This window comes from Pleurodeles waltl, chromosome 2_2 (assembly GCF_031143425.1).
Source record: "Pleurodeles waltl isolate 20211129_DDA chromosome 2_2, aPleWal1.hap1.20221129, whole genome shotgun sequence".
Classification (NCBI taxonomy): Eukaryota; Metazoa; Chordata; class Amphibia; order Caudata; family Salamandridae; genus Pleurodeles; species Pleurodeles waltl.
Genome location: NC_090439.1, coordinates 729,825,483 through 729,847,722, shown reverse-complemented (window position 1 = coordinate 729,847,722; position 22,240 = coordinate 729,825,483). Strand labels below are relative to the sequence as shown.

General features: G+C 44.1%; 1 protein-coding gene across 14 annotated transcripts in view; it reads left to right on the top strand.

Annotated features, from left to right (window-relative positions):
• The window catches only part of NCOA2 (nuclear receptor coactivator 2), a 1,057,595-nt gene that overhangs the window by 635,444 nt on the left and 399,911 nt on the right, over positions 1–22,240 (top strand). For all 14 annotated transcript variants that reach the window (XM_069220319.1, XM_069220317.1, XM_069220318.1 and 11 more), the window contains 2 exons: positions 982–1,080; positions 1,170–1,310. In XM_069220319.1, coding sequence (XP_069076420.1) covers positions 982–1,080; positions 1,170–1,310 — 240 coding nt within the window. The remainder of the gene's footprint in view (positions 1–981; positions 1,081–1,169; positions 1,311–22,240) is intronic.

Genomic DNA, 22,240 nt, shown 5'->3' with positions numbered 1-22,240 from the left:
TTTTCTAGATATGCAGGGATAGGTTTGTCTTGGCATAAAATACTTTGAATGATTACTAACTACTACAATAGCCATGAGACTGACAACATTTATATAATTGTTCCATAGTGGTTAGACTAATTGAATCAGGGAAGTAGGGATATGTGATCTAAAAGCTTTGGGTTTAGTTGTGTTTAATGTTAAGAATGCTGATTCATCATAGAGAAGAGTGAGAGGCACTTGCCTGTTCTCATTTTATTCGGAGGTGATGAAACACATTACCACTTTAGGTTGAGGAAGATCCAACGTGATGTGAACTCCACCTGCACTATGCGTACCCAAAAATTGGAGGTTGATCACAAGGTCAACATATCAGCTTGAGAATTCAGTTCAGTGTTTTGGTCTTTAGGGAAAACAATCATATACACAATTAGTTTTTAGATTGAAATAATGTTAATGTTATTTTATTGCAAGGAAAAAGATTTAGTTTGCCCCCTTTGTGATGAAGAGAAAGCTCCATCATGGGTTCCAAAAGTTAATTTCAGCAATGAATATGTGCTATTAATAGTTCCTCATGTTTGTTCTACGCCACCCTCTCGTCATCAGTGTAAACAACTGACTGTTGAATTTGTAATAATGTAATGATGTCTTGAAAGTAATTGTATACATGCACCTGTGCTGCAGAACCCTCAGATTTTCTGTCTACTCCGGATAACAACTGATCACTACCTGAAACACTACCCCAAAGCTTAGTCATCCCTTTCACCAAATCACTCACATAGTATAACAAATCATTTTACCTTGGTACAGACCTATATCAATATGCTTTTAAACTGGTCACCCACTCTTGAATGCAAAATAAAAGCACTCCATGTTGGACCTCTTCCTGTCTGCAGGATATGTTCTAATGCTGAAGTCTACTTTTCACGTAAAGTTTAACTTTCTGAGAGTCTCAGATGTACAGAATACGTGGTAACTGTTAACCATTCTAAATTGTTTCAGATTTGCAGTCATGCTTGATTTGCGTAGCTAGACGAGTTCCAATGAAAGAGAGACCTTTACCATCTACTGAGAACTTCACCACACGCCAGGATCTGCAAGGTAGGGTGGAAGACCATACACTGCAATAATACACAGCCTGAGAAAACAAGAGATGACCTGTCTTAAACAACCTGTAATTGACAACCTAGGTAAAATCACTTCTCTGGACACCAGTTCCATGAGGGCATCAATGAAACCCCGGTGGGAGGATTTGGTTCGAAGGTGCATTCAGAGATTCCATGCACAACATGAAGGGGAGTTATCATTTGCCAAGAGACATCATCAAGAGGGTAAGTTGTTCACCTGTGGGAAAAATGATTCCATATTGCTGCATAGGTTAATGGTTACGAGAATGTCCTTCCTCTGAACTCAAATAAGGTATTTGTAGAGGGATGTGAGAAGAAAGAGGCTAGCATGTACAATGCAAAAGCCATGTTTGCTTTTGTGTCATAAAAGTTTTCTTCACTCTTGATAGGGCACGCAGAATAAGTACCACACACATGATGAGCAGCAGTGCATGCTTGTCCTTCAAGTGCAGCAAAAGAAGCAGCAGTTGAAGCTTCTCTTTCTCTCTTTCCCCACATTAATAGCTAACGTAGTACTACATAGGAAATAAGAGGGTACAGAAAAACTCAGAGGACCGCCTGGCAATTAGATGCAAGGTCTGCATGTGTGTGCATGAATGCAGAGAGCCCAGGGACCTAAGATGGAAGTAAGGAAAGGAGATGTTTGGACACAGATCACAGGTGTGGGTGTATGGCCAAAGCCAGGAATGAGGGCCAAAGAAGACATGTAAATGCAGCAGGCAATAGAGGGAGGTGACAGGAAGGTGCAGGAGGTAGTAGGGCGGCAGATTGACATGGGGGGGGGGGGGTGTGTAGGTTATTCTGGGTTGTGAGGGGTACATGTAAGCATTGGGAAAGCACAAGGAAGCCAGAGAGGTAGAGGCGAGTACAGGTGGGTGCCTCATGGCCTTCAGCTTGCCCACAGCTTGCTGCAGAAGGGGCCATTAACCTACTCAGCTAGCTAACCAGCTGTATCTGTCAGCTATGTGTATCCACTGGTGGTACAGCATCGAGTGGCAGGGAGTTAAGGCACCCACTACAGAGATATTTTGATTAGAGTCCGAACCTAGTTAAAACACTGGCTAAATTATAATATGTTAATGGGGAAGATTATTCCTATGGAATTTGTCACGGTAGTTTGTGTTCCATTTATGTATCCTAGAAAGGGAAAAGTAAAACCCATAATATATGTAGTGGGGCAGTTCACTATTACCTCTCTCTGCTCCTGTATCATCATTGGATCACCTTACAATCTTATGAAAGTCGTATTTGTATCAGAACGATGTTTACCAATGAACCCTGTGGTTTCTTTTATAAAAGTATTGGGAAGTTGTTGTGCTGCCTCCCTACTGTGTACGTATTTGGCATAAACCACGAGCCAGTGGTTGAATGGTACCTCACTGTATTTCAAAGAATCAACGTATCTGGAGGGGGGTGTGGTGCATGCAAAAATATGGTACTGTATGCACTTGAACCAGAGTGCTTGCACAGAACCAACAATTTAGTTTGCTACGGTAGTCAGTTACAAGTTAAAAAAAAAAAAATCACAGGCACATGGTTCACAATACAGTGCAGTCAACATGTATTGCCAGTCAGCAAAATCAAAAAGGTCCAACACCTTCTTTATCCAGTTGCATATTCCAGTAAGTGGGAGAAGTAGTTTATTTAATTCTGTCTGCATATTGAGTAAAAGGATGTAGTTACGTGTTAGACACAGTGTCAGGGGAATTGTTCTCCTACCTCTTTTCCTGAGAGAATAAGATGCTACACAAGTTAAAAGATTGCAGGATATGAGTTGTAAGCCGTTAGTGTAGTTTACCCGGGGGGATGGTGTCAAATTGTCAGATTATACTTTTCCTGCTGTTTCATTAGTATATTATTATATGGCAATAATGTGAAAGCATCCAAACAGCAATTGACGGTGCTTGTTATGCGGAAGAGTTGATAATGATACCCTCACTTGTTTACTCATTATTGAGTATTTCATGGATTCCCATGCTTGAACCTTCCCCGTCGACATGATGGGAGCTCCATGATAGTAACAAGCAATGCCATAGTTAAGCATTGAGAACCAGGAAGAACTTAAGTGACATTGGTAACCAATTCACATTGGCTGAAATTTGGTTCTTATAAAACAATCAGAGCATAAAGCACTCTTCACCTGCAGGGCCACCATACCTCAGATTTCTAACCGCACAGCGTGTATGAGGGAGTATGCCTGAGCTCTGCTCAGTCTTCAGTGCTGAAGTCAACTTTTGAGCTTCGTTTCCGTCCGAAATATTTGATCCTACAAGCAACCCAGAGCTAACACCTGTTATGTTTGCTAACTAGCATCATGTCAAAGGGATCTAAAAAGAGGCTTTTCAGACCTTGTAAATTCTGTGGGAAACCAAGATTATTTTCTGAGGACCCCCATAAGGAATGTTTTTATTGCTTATACCCGCACAAGACACCAAAAGAATGTAAGAATTGCATTACTTTTTCTGTTAAAACTTTAAAAGACTGACAAGCTAGGTTATTTCTATGGCTTCAAAAGAAAGACACATGGTGACCTTACTTTAGTAGATGAGGGACAGGTCAATCTTCACCAGAGAGAAAGCGTAAAAATGAGGGCCCAACCTCATATGAAGGGGCAGTAAAGAAAACGGTCTCACAGCAAAGAATCTGAGACTGAAAAGTCGGTGAGTGAGTTGTGAATCACCTCCCTCTCATAAAAGGGCTTCCACGTCTTCTTCAGTGCCTGTAACCCATTTTAAGGAATTCCATTGGTGAAAATTGATTTGTTTGATGGATCTGCCGCCGCCGATCAAATTGTCAATAGGTAATGTGTCAACGACAACGTAAGCCGCCTTAGTGGTGACTACAGTGTCGATGACACTGGCTTCGAACAAGAATGACATCTTCATGGTTGTAGAAAAAGCTGATGACGCCCCCCTCCCCCCTCGTTGATGGCGACAAAAGCAAAAGTCCCAGTCAGTTCCAAGGAAAACAATTGTGTTCGATGGCATCTGTCGCTGTAGATACGCATGTTCTGCAATAGCTCGCCATCTGGTGTTGGGCCGGAGTGTTACAAGTTGTTTTTCTTCGAAGAAGTCTTTCGAGTCACGGGACCGAGTGACTCCTCCTTTTGTCTCCATTGCGCATGGGCGTCGACTCCATCTTCGATTGTTTTTTTTCCGCCATCGGGTTCGGACGTGTTCCTGTCGCTCCGAGTTTCGGAGCAGAAAAAATAGTTAATTTCGGAAGATTTTCGTCGGTATTGTTGCGTTCGGGATCGGCGTACTTAGATTCAACACCGCATCAAAGATCGAAGAGCTCCGGTACCCTTCGGGGTAGTTTTTCGATCCTCCGTCGGGGCCTGGTCGGCCCGACCGCGTGCTGAGGAACGCCGATGGAACGGACCCCGTTCCGTTTCTGCCCCAAATGCCACAATAAATACCCCTACACAGACCAACACTTGGTCTGCAACCTGTGCCTGTCACCTGAGCACAGCGAAGACACCTGCGAGGCCTGTCGTGCGTTCCGGTCCCGAAAAACACTCCGAGACCGTCGAGCCAGAAGACTTCAAATGGCGTCCGCACCGACAGCCCGACGAGAGTTCGAGGAACAGGAAGAGGAAGGTACCTTCTCGATCCAAGACTCAGACTCCGAAGGATTCGACGATACACAAACCGTGAGTAAGACGTCGAAAACCACACAAAGAAACATTTACAAGGCCCAGGGGACGCCACTGCCACCAGGCCATGGCTCAACCCATAAAATCGGTGACCGACCGTCGGCACCGAAAAAGGCCCAAACAGTGCCGAGATCGTCCGACTCCGGTCGAGACACCGGCACGCAGCCTTCTCGGGACCGAGAAAGTGCTGGAGACAAGCCTCGACACCGAGATGCCGGTGTGGACACGGCTCGACGCCGAGACAGCGGCACCGAAACAGATCGACGCCGAGAGGTTTCGGCCCCGAAAAGGAAAAAAGTCACCTCGGAGCCGAAAAAACACGCAGACAAAGTTTCGATGCCGAAACAAACTGCAAGCGACCCAGCTTCAGGCTCTTATACAGAAGAGCACTCGCTAACCTCCCAAATGCAGAAGCATAGGTTTGAGGAAGAGCTACAAGCAACTGATGCGGACCATACGCAAAAGCGTATCTTCATTCAGCAGGGGACAGGAAAAATAACCACCCTTCCCCCCATTAGGAGAAAGAGAAGGTTGGAGTTCCAGACGGAACAAGCACCACAACCAAAAGTGGTGAAAAGAGTTACACCACCACCCTCTCCTCCGCCCGTGATTAACGTTTCACCAGCACAAACGCCATCACACTCCCCAGCTCACACCACCATGAGCCAGGGTGACCAAGACCAGGACGCATGGGACCTATACGACGCCCCAGTGTCAGATAACAGCCCAGAGGCATACCCTACAAAACCATCTCCACCAGAAGACAGCACCGCGTACTCTCAGGTGGTGGCTAGAGCAGCACAATTTCACAACGTAAGCCTCCACTCAGAACAGGTCGAGGATGATTTCTTGTTCAACACACTCTCCTCCACCCACAGCTCCTACCAAAGCCTGCCTATGCTCCCTGGTATGCTCCGGCACGCAAAGGACATATTTAAGGACCCGGTCAAAAGTAGGGCAATCACACCAAGGGTGGAAAAAAAGTATAAGCCGCCTCCTACGGACCCGGCTTTCATCACTGCACAGCTGCCACCAGACTCTGTTGTTGTAGGAGCAGCTAGGAAAAGGGCCAACTCTCACACATCTGGAGATGCACCACCCCCAGATAAAGAAAGCCGCAAGTTTGATGCAGCTGGTAAGAGAGTCGCAGCACAAGCTGCAAACCAGTGGCGCATCGCGAACTCCCAGGCACTACTTGCGCGCTATGACAGAGCCCACTGGGATGAGATGCAACATCTCATTGAACATCTGCCCAAAGACTTCCAAAATAGGGCAAAACAAGTGGTTGAGGAGGGACAGGCCATCTCCAACAACCAGATCCGCTCCTCCATGGACGCTGCAGATACAGCTGCACGGACAATTAATACATCTGTAACTATCAGAAGGCATGCATGGCTCCGAACGTCTGGATTTAAACCAGAGATTCAACAAGCAGTTCTCAATATGCCTTTTAATGAAAAAGAACTGTTCGGTCCAGAAGTGGACACAGCGATTGAGAAACTCAAAAAAGATACGGACACTGCCAAAGCCATGGGCGCACTCTACTCCCCGCAGAGCAGAGGGAATTACAGCTCATTCCGTAAAACGCCCTTTCGAGGGGGGTTTCGGGGTCAAAGCACACAAGCCAGCACCTCACAAGCCACACCGTCCAGTTACCAAGGACAGTATAGAGGAGGTTTTCGGGGACAATATAGAGGAGGGCAATTCCCTAGAAATAGAGGAAGATTCCAAAGCCCCAAAACCCCTACTACTAAACAGTGACTCACATGTCACTCACCCCCTCCACACAACACCAGTGGGGGGACGAATACGTCATTATTACAGAGCATGGGAGAAAATCACTACAGACACTTGGGTTCTAGCAATTATCCAACATGGTTACTGCATAGAATTTCTACAGTTCCCTCCAAACATACCACCAAAAGCACAAAATTTAACAACACACCATTCAAATCTCCTAGAGATAGAAGTGCAGGCACTATTGCAAAAGAATGCAATCGAATTAGTGCCAAACACACAAATAAACACAGGAGTTTACTCACTGTACTTTCTGATACCAAAGAAGGACAAAACACTGAGACCAATCCTAGACCTCAGAGTAGTCAACACTTTCATCAAATCAGACCACTTCCACATGGTCACACTACAAGAAGTATTGCCATTGCTAAAGCTGCACAACTACATGGCAACTTTAGACCTCAAGGATGCTTATTTCCATATACCAATACACCCATCGCACAGGAAATACCTAAGGTTTGTATTCAAAGGAATACATTACCAATTCAAGGTACTGCCTTTCGGATTAACAACCGCACCAAGAGTCTTTACCAAATGTCTAGCGGTAGTCGCTGCACACATCAGAAGGCAGCAAATACATGTGTTCCCATATCTAGACGACTGGCTAATCAAGGCCCATTCGTTAATAGAGTGCTCAAATCACACAAATCATATCATACAAACCCTCTTCAAACTAGGGTTCACCGTCAATTTCACAAAATCCAAAATTCTGCCACGCAAGGTACAACAATACCTGGGAGCCATAATAAACACATCAAAAGGAGTAGCCACTCCAAGTCCACAAAGAATTCAAAATTTCTACACCATCATACAACGCATGTATCCAACACAAAAGATACAAGCAAAGATGGTATTACAACTCCTAGGCATGATGTCATCATGCATAGCCATTGTCCCAAACGCAAGACTGCACATGAGGCCCTTACAACAATGCCTAGCATCACAGTGGTCTCAAGCACAGGGTCACCTTCTAGATCTGGTGTTAATAGACCGCCAAACTTACCTCTCGCTTCTGTGGTGGAACAACATAAATTTAAACAAAGGGCGGCCTTTCCAAGACCCAGTGCCACAATACGTAATAACAACAGATGCTTCCATGACAGGGTGGGGAGCACACCTCGATCAACACAGCATACAAGGACAATAGAACGTACATCAAACAAAACTGCATATCAATCACCTAGAACTTCTTGCAGTTTTTCAAGCACTAAAAGCTTTCCAACCAATAATAGTTCACAAATACATTCTCGTCAAAACAGACAACATGACAACAATGTATTATCTAAACAAGCAGGGAGGGACGCACTCCACGCAGTTAAGCCTGTTAGCACAAAAAATTTGGCATTGGGCAATTCACAACCAAATTCGCCTAATTGCACAGTTTATACCAGGGATACAAAATCAACTCGCAGACAATCTCTCTCGAGATCACCAACAGGTCCACGAATGGGAAATTCACCCCCAAATACTGAACACTTATTTCAAACTCTGGGGAACACCTCAGATAGACTTGTTTGCGACAAGGGAGAACGCAAAATGCCAAAACTTCGCATCCAGATACCCACACAAACAATCCCAAGGCAATGCCCTATGGATGAACTGGTCAGGGATATTTGCTTACGCTTTTCCTCCTCTCCCTCTCCTTCCTTACCTGGTAAACAAACTCAGTCAAAGCAAACTCAAACTCATATTGATAGCACCAACTTGGGCAAGGCAACCCTGGTACACAACGCTGCTAGACCTATCAGTGGTACCCTGCATCAAATTGCCCAACAGGCCAGATCTGTTGACACAGCACAATCAAAAGATCAGACACCCAGATCCAGCATCGCTGAATCTAGCAATCTGGCTCCTGAAATCCTAGAATTCGGGCACTTACAACTTACCCAAGAATGTATGGAAGTCATAAAACAAGCAAGAAGGCCATCCACCAGGCACTGCTATGCAAGTAAATGGAAGAGGTTTGTTTGCTACTGCCATATTAATCAAATACAACCATTACACACAACTCCAGAACATGTAGTGGGTTACTTGCTTCACTTACAAAAATCTAACCTAGCTTTCTCTTCCATTAAGATTCACCTTGCAGCAATATCTGCATACCTGCAGACTACCTATTCAACTTCCCTATATAAAATACCAGTCATTAAAGCATTCATGGAGGGCCTTAGGAGAATTATACCACCAAGAACACTACCTGTTCCTTCATGGAACCTAAATGTTGTCCTAACTAGACTTATGGGTCCACCTTTTGAACCCATGCACTCCTGCGACATACAGTTCCTAACCTGGAAGGTGGCATTTCTCATCGCCATTACTTCCCTGAGAAGAGTAAGCGAGATTCAGGCGTTTACTATACAGGAACCTTTTATACAACTACACAAAAATAAAGTCGTCCTAAGGACCAATCCTAAATTTTTGCCAAAAGTTGTTTCACCGTTCCATCTAAATCAAACAGTGGAACTTCCGGTGTTCTTTCCACAGCCAGATACCGTAGCTGAAAGGGCACTACATACATTAGATGTCAAAAGAGCATTAATGTATTACATTGACAGAACAAAGAACATCAGAAAGACTAAACAACTCTTTATTGCATTTCAAAAACCTCATGCAGGAAACCCAATTTCAAAACAAGGTATAGCCAGATGGATAGTTAAATGCATCCAAATCTGCTACCTTAAAGCTAAACGACAGCTGCCCATTACACCAAGGGCACACTCAACCAGAAAGAAAGGTGCTACCATGGCCTTTCTAGGAAACATCCCAATGCAAGAAATATGTAAGGCAGCCACATGGTCTACGCCTCACACATTCACCAAGCACTACTGTGTAGACGTGTTATCCGCACAACAAGCCACAGTAGGTCAAGCTGTATTAAGGACATTATTTCAGACTACTTCCACTCCTACAGGCTGATCCACCGCTTTGGGGAAATAACTGCTTACTAGTCTATTGCAGAACATGCGTATCTACAGCGACAGATGCCATCGAACTGAAAATGTCACTTACCCAGTGTACATCTGTTCGTGGCATCAGTCGCAGTAGATTCGCATGTGCCCACCCGCCTCCCCGGGAGCCTGTAGCAGTTTGGAAGTTACCTTCAATTATTTATATATGTATCATCTCAACCTTAAATAAGTGCATACTTAGTCACTCCATTGCATGGGCACTATTACTACAATTCAACTCCTACCTCACCCTCTGCGGGGAAAAACAATCGAAGATGGAGTCGACGCCCATGCGCAATGGAGACAAAAGGAGGAGTCACTCGGTCCCGTGACTCGAAAGACTTCTTCGAAGAAAAACAACTTGTAACACTCCGGCCCAACACCAGATGGCGAGCTATTGCAGAACATGCGAATCTACTGCGACTGATGCCACGAACAGATGTACACTGGGTAAGTGACATTTTCATTCCTCATCAGCAGCACAGATGGAGATAGTTTAATAACCGCAGAAAGGATTCCAGTGACTTTACGGCCCAGGTCAGACATCTCCTAGTAAGGTGTCAACACTGCCTCCTGTGTGTCTCACAGAGATGGAAGACTCTGGTGATGAAAGGCCATTTGGGCCAGAGCACGTAGTCCCACGGAACTTTACATCAAATGCCAAGATGGAAAAGACAGTTCAGCTTTCAGTTAAGGAGATGACTCCTTTCAAGATAAGCAGCAATATGGCTAACATTGTTAAGACTTGTTCAAGGAACACTTTCCATATGATAAACCTCATCAAGAACGACATGGCTTGCTAGAGGATACACTGTTCCTGTGCCCATTTCTTTGGTAACAGATTTGCAGCACATTTTAGATTACTATTACAAAATGTTCCCTGAGGGTAATGCACTGGCTCAACATACTCCAATGCATTCTGATACTCCTGGTGTTGCATCGCTTCCTAGAAGCCCATTAGGCTTGCAAGCACAGAAAGAGAGAATAGTTTTGCCTGTGATTAGTATCAGCAATGATTATATCGAAGTGATGTGGACGACTAGCTGAAAGGAGAGATTCCTCAGGATCAGTCGGGGAGATGATTGTGTCACCCCTCTGCCTGCATCTCCCACACTGCCACCTGCTAACCTCCAGACAACATAGAAGGCTTTTATGAACTCTTGAAACAGGCTTCTAGGTGTTTTGACCTGCCTTTGCCAGTGAAGCAGAAATAATTAGTTTGATGGCATCTGTCGCTGTAGATACACATGTTGTGCATAGCCCGCCATCTGGTGTTGGGTCGGAATGTTACAAGTTGTTTTTCTTCGAAGAAGTCTTTCGAGTCACGGGACCGAGGGACTCCTCCTCTTTGTCTCCATTGCGCATGGGCGTCGACTCCATCTTCGATTGTTTTCTTTCCGCCATCGGGTTCGGACGTGTTCCTTTCGCTCCGGGTTTCGGAACAGAAAGTTAGCTCAAAATCGGAAAATTACGTCGGTATTGTTGCGATCGGGATCGGGTTAGATAGCATCGACATCGCATCGATACGATAACATCTCCGTTGCCCTTCGGGGTAGTTGTCGATCCCCCGGCGGGGCCTGGTCGGCCCGACCGCGTGCGAGTTCGGCGCTGATGGAACGGACCCCGTTCCGTTTCTGTCCTAAATGCCACAACAAATACCCATATACAGACCAACATTCGGTCTGTAACCTGTGCCTGTCGCCCGAGCACAGGGAAGAAACTTGTGAGGCCTGTTGTGCGTTCCGGTCCTGAAAAACGCTCCGTGACCGCCGAGCCAGAAGACTGCAAATGGCGTCCACGCCGACAGGACACCGAGATTTCGAGGAACAAGAAGAAGTAGAAGCCTTCTCGATCCATGAATCGGACTCGGACGAATTCGACGACCATGAAACAGTGAGTAAGACGTCGAAGATAGCACATAAGAAAACTGACAAGGCCCAGGGGACGCCACTGCCATCAGGCCATGGCTCAACCCATAAACTCGGTGACCGACCATCGGCACCGAAGAAGGCCGAAATAGTGCCGAGATCGTCCGACTCGGGTCGAGACACAGGCACCCAGCCATCTCGGGACCGAGATAGTGCTGCCGGCAAAGATCGACGCCGAGATAGCGGAGCCGAAGCTGCTCGACGCAGAGACAGCGGCACCGAGGAGGATCGACGCCGAGAGGGGTCGACTCCGAAATAGAGGAAAGTCGCCTCGGAGCCGAAAAAGAGCGTGGACATGGTTTTGATGCCAAAACGACCCACAACCGAGCCAACTACCGGTTCCTATTCAGAGGAACAATCACTGTCCTCTCAAATGCGAAAGCATAGATTCGAAGAGGAATTACAATCCACTGAGGTGGACCACACTCAAAAAAGGATTTTTATACAGAGTGGAACAGGGAAAATAAGCACCCTTCCCCCTATTAGGAGGAAGAGGAGACTGGAATTCCAACAAGAACAAACACCACAAACTAAACTGGTGAAGAAGGTAACTCCGCCACCCTCTCCTCCACCTGTGGCTCCCATTTCACCGGCACAGACGCCGTCACATTCACCGGCTCACACCACCTTAAGCCAAGGTGACCAGGACCAAGATGCTTGGGACTTATACGACGCCCCAGTGTTGGACAACAGTCCTGAGGCGTATCCTACAAAGCCCTCACCACCAGAAGACAGCACAGCATATTCACAGGTGGTGGCTAGAGCAGCAGAGTTCCACAACGTGTCTCTACACTCGGAGCCTGTCGAAGATGACGTCCTCTTCAACACCCTCTCTTCCACACATAGCACCTGCCAAAGCCTGCCTATGCTCCCAGGAATGCTAAGGCACGCAAGGGACATATTCAAAGAGCCTGTCAAAGGTAGGGCGATAACACCGAGGGTGGAAAAAAAATATAAAGCACCTCCCACAGACCCAGCTTTCATCACCTCACAACTGCCACCAGATTCGGTTGTGGTAGGGGCGGCTCGCAAGAGAGCAATCTCCCACACATCGGGCGATGCACCACCCCCAGATAAGGAGAGCCGAAAGTTCGATGCAGCCGGTAAAAGGGTCGCAGTACAGGCTGCAAACCAGTGGCGCATCGCAAACTCTCAAGCGCTCCTAGCGCGATATGACAGAGCCCACTGGGATGAGATGCAACACCTCATTGAGCATCTACCCACAGAACTACAAAAGAGGGCGCGAAACAAGTGGTTGAGGAGGGCCAAAACATCTCCAATAACCAGATACGCTCCTCTATGGACGCAGCGGACACAGCAGCAAGAACGGTTAACACGGCAGTAACCATCCGAAGGCACGCGTGGCTACGAACATCTGGTTTTAAACCAGAGATACAGCAGTCGGTGCTCAATATGCCATTCAATGAGCAACAATTGTTCGGACCTGAAGTGGACACGGCAATTGAGAAGCTAAAAAAAGACACGGACACTGCAAAAGCCATGGGCGCGCTCTACTCCCCGCAGAGCAGAGGCACTTTCAACAGCTTCCGCAAGACAACCTTTAGAGGGGGGTTTCGGGGTCAATCCACACAACCCAGTACCTCACAGTCAACACCGTCCACCTACCAGGGACAGTACCAAAGGGGAGGCTTTCGGGGCCAATACAGAGGGGGACAATTCCCTAGAAGCAGGGGAAAATTTCAAGGCCCCAAAACACCTACAAACAAACAGTGACTCGCACGTCACTCATCCCCTCCACACAACACCAGTGGGGGGAAGAATAAGTCAGTATTACCAAGAGTGGGAGAACATAACAACAGACACTTGGGTCTTAGCAATTATCCAACATGGTTATTGCATAGAATTTCTACAAATCCCTCCAAACATACCACCAAAAACACAAAATATATCAAAACAACATTCGGACCTCCTAGAAATAGAAGTTCAAGCATTACTGCAAAAGAACGCAATAGAACTGGTACCGGATACACAAACAAATACAGGGGTTTACTCACTGTACTTTCTAATACCAAAGAAGGACAAAACACTGAGACCAATCCTAGACCTCAGAACACTAAACACATACATCAAATCAGAACACTTTCACATGGTCACGCTACAGGAAGTGTTACCATTGCTAAAGCAACAAGATTACATGACAACCTTAGATCTCAAAGACGCGTATTTCCACATACCAATACATCCGTCGCACAGGAAATACCTACGGTTCGTATTCAAAGGAATACATTACCAATTCAAAGTATTGCCGTTCGGTTTAACAACTGCACCAAGAGTCTTCACAAAGTGCTTAGCAGTAGTGGCTGCACACATCAGAAGGCAGCAAATACACGTATTCCCGTATCTAGACGACTGGCTAATCAAGACCGACTCACTGACAAGGTGCTCACACCACACAGATCAGGTCATACAAACCCTCTACAAACTCTGTTTCACCATCAACTATGCGAAATCACACATTCTGCCGTGCAAGGTACAACAATACCTAGGAGCGACAATAGATACAACAAGGGGAGTAGCCACTCCCAAGTCCACAAAGGGTTCAAAATTTCCAAAAACGTATACAACGCATGTATCCAACAAAAAGAATACAGGCGAGGATGATATTACAACTCCTAGGCATGATGTCCTCATGCATAGCCATTGTCCCAAACGCAAGGTTGCTCATGCGGCCCTTACAACAGTGCCTAGCATCACAATGGTCACAAGCACAGGGTCAGCTTCTAGATCTGGTGTTGATAGACCGCCTAACATACCTCTCGCTTCTATGGTGGAATAATATAAATTTAAACAAAGGGCGGCCTTTCCAAGACCCAGTGCCACAATACGTGATAACAACAGATGCTTCCATGACAGGGTGGGGAGCACACCTCAATCAACACAGCATACAAGGACAATGGGACGTACATCAAAGAAAGCTGCATATAAATCACCTCGAACTACTAGCAGTTTTCCAAGCATTAAAAGCATTTCAACCAATCATAACTCACAAATACATTCTTGTCAAAACGGACAACATGACAACAATGTATTATCTAAACAAACAGGGGGGGACACACTCGACACAGCTGTGCCTTCTGGCACAAAAAATATGGCAATGGGCAATTCACAACCACATTCGCCTAATAGCACAGTTTATTCCAGGGATCCAGAATCAACTTGCAGACAATCTCTCGAGATCACCAACAGGTCCACGAGTGGGAAATTCACCCCCAAATTCTAAACACTTACTTCAAACGTTGGGGAACACCTCAAATAGACTTATTTGCAACAAAGAAGAACGCAAAATGCCAAAATTTCGCATCCAGATACCCACACAGGCAGTCTCAAGGCAATGCCCTATGGATGAACTGATCAGGGATATTTGCGTACGCTTTTCCCCCTCTCCCTCTCCTTCCATATCTAGTAAACAAATTGAGTCAAAACAAACTCAAACTCATACTGATAGCACCAACATGGGCAAGGCAACCATGGTACACAACACTGCTAGACCTATCGGTAGTACCCCACGTCAAGCTGCCCAACAGGCCAGATCTGTTAACACAACACAAACAACAGATCAGGCATCCAAACCCAGCATCGCTGAATCTAGCAATCTGGCTCCTGAAATCCTAGAATTCGGACACTTAAACCTCACACAAGAATGTATGGATGTCATAAAGCAAGCTAGAAGACCATCCACTAGACACTGCTATGCAAGCAAATGGAAAAGGTTTGTTTGCTACTGCCATCATAATCAAATTCAACCATTACACGCATCTCCAAAAGATGTAGTGGGTTACTTACTACACTTACAAAAATCGAACCTGGCCTTCTCTTCCATTAAAATACACCTAGCAGCAATATCTGCATACCTGCAGATTACCCATTCAACTTCACTATTTAGGATTCCTGTCATTAAAGCGTTTATGGAAGGCCTCAAAAGAATTATACCACCAAGGACACCAACCGTTCCTTCATGGAACCTCAACATCGTCTTAACAAGACTCATGGGTCCACCCTTTGAACCTATGCACTCTTGCGAAATACAATTCCTAACCTGGAAAGTTGCATTTCTCATCGCCATCACATCTCTAAGAAGAGTAAGTGAAATTCAGGCGTTTACAATAGAAGAACCTTTTATCCAACTACACAAAAATAAAGTAGTCCTAAGGACCAATCCTAAATTTTTGCCAAAGGTTATTTCACCGTTCCACCTAAATCAAACGGTAGAGCTACCAGTGTTCTTCCCACAGCCAGATTCCATGGCTGAAAGGGCACTACATACATTAGACGTCAAAAGAGCACTAATGTACTACATCGACAGAACTAAACACATCAGAAAAACTAAACAACTGTTTATTGCATTTCAAAAGCCTCACGCAGGAAACCCAATATCGAAACAGGGTATAGCCAGATGGATAGTTAAGTGCATCCAAATCTGCTACCTTAAAGCAAAAAGACAACTGCCCATTACACCAAGGGCACACTCAACCAGAAAGAAAGGCGCAACCATGGCCTTCCTAGGGAATATTCCAATGCACGAAATATGTAAGGCAGCCACATGGTCTACGCCTCACACATTTACCAAGCACTACTGTGTAGACGTGCTATCAGCACAACAAGCCACAGTAGACCAAGCCGTACTAAGAACCTTATTTCAGACTACTTCCGCTCCTACAGGCTGAGCCACCGCTTTTGGGGAGATAACTGCTTACTAGTCTATGCACAACATGTGTATCTACAGCGACAGATGCCATCGAACTGAAAATGTCACTTACCCAGTGTACATCTGTTCGTGGCATCAGTCGCTGAAGATTCACATGTGCCCACCCACCTCCCCGGGAGCCTGTAGCCGTTTGGAAGTTAGCCTCAACTTTGTACATTTGTAAATATATTAAATCTTAAATAGGTACATACTTATTCACTCCATTGCATGGGCACTATTACTAAAAAACAACTCCTACCTCACCCTCTGCGGGGAAAACAATCGAAGATGGAGTCGACGCCCATGCGCAATGGAGACAAAGAGGAGGAGTCCCTCGGTCCCGTGACTCGAAAGACTTCTTCGAAGAAAAACAACTTGTAACACTCCGACCCAACACCAGATGGCGGCTATGCACAACATGTGAATCTTCAGCGACTGATGCCACGAACAGATGTACACTGGGTAAGTGACATTTTCATTTCTGGACTTCAGTGATTCAGCTAGAAAATAAGTTAAATCAATTTCTATTGTTGATCACACTTGGGAGGAAGGATTAAAACTTAGGAAGAATCCTGTTTCTGTCACAGCAGTCATTCCTTGGTAGAATAAAAAATATAGAGTGCTAGAAAATTCGCTCTCATATTTGATAAGCCATCTGCTTCCAGATCCAGTGGCGATGCAGCGGCCCAAAGAAAGTCCAGAAATCCTTCTACCCCATATTTGGTGTTGCTAGACAACAAAGGCTGATGTCTAGATAACACTAGCAAGCGGTTTCCAGTGAAGGCAGCAACATCCATTAGAGCATCAAACACGTTGGTTATAGCAGGAAGGTTTGACAGACAGATGTGGTTGGATATGGCAGCTTTCTTAAAATTTCTGCTGGAGGATAAAAGAAAGGAAGCTAAAGAGATATTACAGAAAGTAAGAGAACTTCATCAGAAATAATGGATAGGGCAATGGCTGTGTCCTTGAAGGCTTTCGGACAGATGGCAGGTACGGCAGTTTTATGCCAGCAAGAATGGCTGAAGACCACTGCCTTTAGTCATGACGTGCAAGCCAAAATATTAGACATGGCTTTTGATTGAGAAAACCTTTTTGGAAAGGATGTTGATGATGCCCTCCGGTATATTAAGGCAGACTAATGCATTACATTCATTGGTAACATTACAACTGCATTGTTTTCAGACTTTTCGGGAAGGCAGAGGACAATTTATGCCCAGAGCTCCTTACCAAACTATAGGTACCAAACCTGTCCTCAGTTTCAACAGGGCTAGCGTCCACAATACACCTCGAAATAACAATACAAAGAACTCTAACAGTGATCTATTCATGACAGCCTGCTCATAGACAACATCTGGTCCAGAGGATAAGGCCATGAGGTCTCCTGGCATCAGTGAAAATTGGCAGGTGCTAGTACCTAAAGTCTCAACCACAACGTCTGAACAAAGTCCTTTTCAGCTATTACAATCGTTGGAAGATCATCTCTTCAGATAAGTGGGTGTTAGATGTAATGCACCACGGTCAGACCCTAGAATTTCTTCAAAAGCGTCCCAGACACCCTCTTTGCGAAAGGTTTCATGAAAATCTAGCTCTGTTAAAAAAGAAAATTCTATTGCTTGTCTCCAAGGGTGCAATAGAGGAAGTTCCACTCTTACATCAGAACAGGGCTTCTACTACAACATCTTCCTTATCACTGTGATGCTGCATTAAGTGGGGCCAGGATCAGTGACCCTGGAGGCAGGTTTAAAGATCTAGTTAAAGAAACAAAATATTCTGTAACTTTTTTTTTTAGTCTTTCACCTTAAGGTAGCTCTATATAAAATAAACCGCAGTGTAAATGAAAAATAAATTTAAAAAGTTATGTTAATCTGTGGCAAGTGCACAATTGTACATTATGAAACCTCTGCTCTGCAGAGCTCAGTGTCTAACCAGAAAGCCACAGAATAAAATCTTGGTGTAGTGGAGAATAGATGCTTGTGTATTGTTAGTGGTACGAGGACCCTGCCTGTGACAGAAAGCACTGAGAACATGTAAGTCATTATGTTAAATTTGCATTACATATAGCACAAGACGGACTGCTGCCAAATGTGCAAAAAATTGATTAGATCAACTAAACCTATACCTGCTTCCAAACCCCCCTTTACATTTGCAGATTAGCCAATTGTGCACATTTGCATTTCTTTCAGGTATGCAGGCACTCTGCCAAAAAGGCCACATTGTGCCCCTCTGAATCGACCACTCCATGTAAAGCATTGGAAGACGTACGTTTTGAAGTGGTAGGGAGCCATTACCAATACACAGTTCTTCCCTTTGGGGTCTGATTGACTCCCTGAGTTTTCACAAAATACATGGCGCTGGAGCTGACATTCTTAAGAAGAAACGATCATCGGGTGTTCCCATACCTGGACCACTGGCTTATCTCATTCTGCTCGGCAAAAATAATCTACTTTAATCTGTCTTCACTTGTTCAAAACATTAGTCCTAAAATTAAACGGAGAACAGTCATCCTTTTCACCATCCAGGTCATCAGTTTTCCTGGGAGCAATTAGAGATACAAAAGCTTACAAAGCTTATCCAACTTTCGAGAGAATTCAATGCATAATGGCATTTAGAACTTGCCTATCAAAAAGAATGTTCACTTCTGTTTGGACGTTCAAATCAGTGTTGGGAGTGATGTCTTCTTACATCCCATAAATCCTCAATTGTCGACTCTGGATGAGACAGTTGCAGGAACAATTGGATATGCAGTGAATTCAGACCCAAGGAACATTTGAAAACATAATAAACATTACACCAACTATGAGTATAGTGATGGCATGATGGGGAATTAAAGAAAATATCTCTGTGAGCTGATCGTTCATCCCAGCGCATCCTTTCTTTTAAATGACGACCTATGCTGCCCTGGAGGGTAGGGGGACACATCTTTAGGACCTAGAGATTCACAGAAAATGGTCTTCTCAAAAGGCAAGAACGCACATGAACCTCCTGGAGTTGAAGACAGCTTAGGCGTCTCAAATCCTTTCTTCCCAGAATGCGCAATTCCACTGTTTTGGTATGAGCAGACAATATCACAAGCATGTTCTATATCATTAAACATGGAGGGACAAAATTAAAGATTTTGTCTATGAAAGACCAACAAAATATGGAAATGGTTTCTGCTTCACATTTCCTTAGAAGTTGAACATGTTACAGGAGTGGAAAACATATGGTCAGATCCCTTGAGCAGAACTTTGAGATAGTGTCATGAATGTGAATTAACTCATCTGCATGCAATACAAATTTTCCAACAATGGTGAGCTCCAAATTGTTCCTCTTTGCAATACTTCAGAACAAAAATGCAAGTTGTTCTCAAGAAGATTTCCTCCGAGAAAGGCACAGAGAAGCACATTTCTCTTGGCCTGTCTAGAGTAATTGCTTACGCCTCTGCTCCTTTTCCACTATTTCCCTAGGTTCTTCAAAAAATGAAACAAGAACTTTGCCACCTTATTCTGATAGTTCCACCGTGGCCTAGACAATTTTTGCTTCACAGAACTGTTTCTCCTTTCAAAATGTCCGTATATTCAGTTAAAATAAACAACAAATCACATTTCCATGAACAAATGCCAGATCGTTCATCCACAAATTGTCACTTAGCTTATCAGCTTGGCTTCTTATGACAGTGAATTTGATCATTGAATATAACAGAGAAATGTTAAACTATTGTGGAGCAATCTTGTGCAGATGTCACAAATAAATCCTATGAAGCGAAATGGAAAAGATTCTGTTATTGGTGTGCAAATAATGATCTACACCATGTTACATGAGTGCTTCAGGGGCTGTGCTATGATAGGTCGAAATTTGGTTCTTTTAAAACAATGCAAACTGGTTACCAATGTCACTGAAGTATTGAGAACCATAGAGAACTTACCTATCGCAGTACTTGTTATTATTACAGCGGGCTCCCACAGTAACGACAAGGAAAAATCAAGCGTGCGATTCTGTGAAAGAGCAATACTAGAGAACCACAGTGCACAGGTGACTTGTTTTTCCTTGAATACATGCAGGCATGTTTCTCCGACCATGCAAAATCTATTGTTTACTGTAAGACTTCAAGAGAAATTACTGAGCGCTCATGGTGTCTATATGCATGGGTTTTGATAAACTCCCTTTCAATAATAAAAGTAGCTTGCAGTCCAGATTCTACCCGTAATTTTGTGGAACCTCAGCAGGAGGGTAAGATTCTAAAAACTGCTCTTAACTGCTGCAAGGTGTTGTCATATGAAGGAGGCTGAAACAGGTGGTAAAGGGGAGGAAATGTATTCACGTTCATTTATCAGTGGTGACAAAAGTGTTCGCCCTCAATCCTATGTGTTTGCCAGGTAAAGTTTGATATTGCAGGTGAAACATGAATGTGGCTCATGAGCCAGAATCTATGTTGATGGCAGTTTATTACAAAACTCAGACACCAAGACTCATTTTGTGCCTATGTGTGACCTGTCCTAGCTCTTTTTTCATTAAAGGGCTAAAACTGTTATAAACCAATAATATGATGAGATGATGTTTTTAATTCTTATCTCCGTTATTGATGCTGGTGGCACATTCTCATAACACATTATGAACTATAATAGGCTAATTTGACTTGTGATGTGAATTAGTCATGATCAAGCACAGTAACATTGAAGCCCAGTTATGATCAGTTTTTGTAGACTCAGAGTCACTCTTTTTGGAGGTAATGTATATGACTGAATTTGGTGGGTTCTGTGTTTCTCACAATACTGGAGGGCATTTTTATTTCTTGTAGCGACCTATTCACTAAAGTCTTGGGAGCTGCAATTACCCATCAGTACTGGTACTTTTGTGTTTAGCTCTGTGTTGTCTGAGTGTACGTCTCATCGTACTAACAAACATTTTCTAGCATAGACATTTTATTAGATACAGAGTGGTGCTAAAATTGCATCTGGTATGATTTTTCTGTTTCAAAGACAGCTCGGGTATCGTTGTCTGGCTTCTGTTTTTTACAACCTCCACAGAAGTGCCAGCTGGTGAAGGGGTGTTCTCCCACAAGGCTGAAACCACTCAAAGTAGCAGTGCCCGCTATACAATTATAAATGCATGATTCAAGGTAGTAACTAAGGCTGTGTCTGAACTTATATTTTCAAAAGGTTTATGGCTCAGATTGTTGCATGTTAGAGCCTCTCAATTTTTAAAAAACAATTGCTGGTGGAATTTACAACCTCACTATGTTCAAGATCTGCCCATATTTAAGCATAATCCATTTTAGCTGCTTTGAGATGGTAATATAAGTGGTGGTGTGGGTTATTGTCTTCAGCTTTTGTAGGCAGGCTTCACAATTGTTGGTTAGGTTTAACTCTATTTTCTTATCAAAGTAGTACACACACCTTTGCCTACAATAAACCAGTCAGTGAGGAGTGTAAAAATGTGAATATCTTTGCAGATATCTAATCCCTCTTTTTCTCCTACATTCAGTTATAGCTCTAAAATGTGCTTTTCTAAGGCTAAATGAGTTCAGACGAGCAAGATAAGTGTTTGCGGGGTAGATTGGGCTAGCATCCTCCCACTTGTTATGTCTAGACCTCTTCATTAATAAGGAGTTGCGGAATATCGGTCTGTATAAGGCACCTTACCCTAACATATCTGTTCTCTACAATCCCCTGCTAAATAATTTAACTAAGGAGAGCAGTCTATATCAAATGCAGCAATCTTATCAGTAAAATGCAGGGGTGTGGCATTTAATGAAATATCTACTTGTCCATGGGATAGGCTACTTCATAAATCTACTTGTCCTGTTAATAAAAAAAAAACAAAAAAAAAAACTACAAATTGTGGCAGCAATCTCAGCATATTAGAGCTCTTATAATAGCCTCTCTGATTATGCCAGGGCTCGTACTATAGTAGGGCTTTAATACTAACAATTTATTTATTTTGCCACCTTTAAGCAGATCTGCATGCTGGGGCAGGAGATGATGGTAAGCAATAGTTCCAGTGGCTGGAATGCCTTTTTCAGTCTGTGCAAACCTATTAACCTGCATGTTTTAAGGGGTTTCACCAGCTCTTCTGTAATCATTTCCCATACTGAGAAAGGTTAGAAATTTACTCCTGAC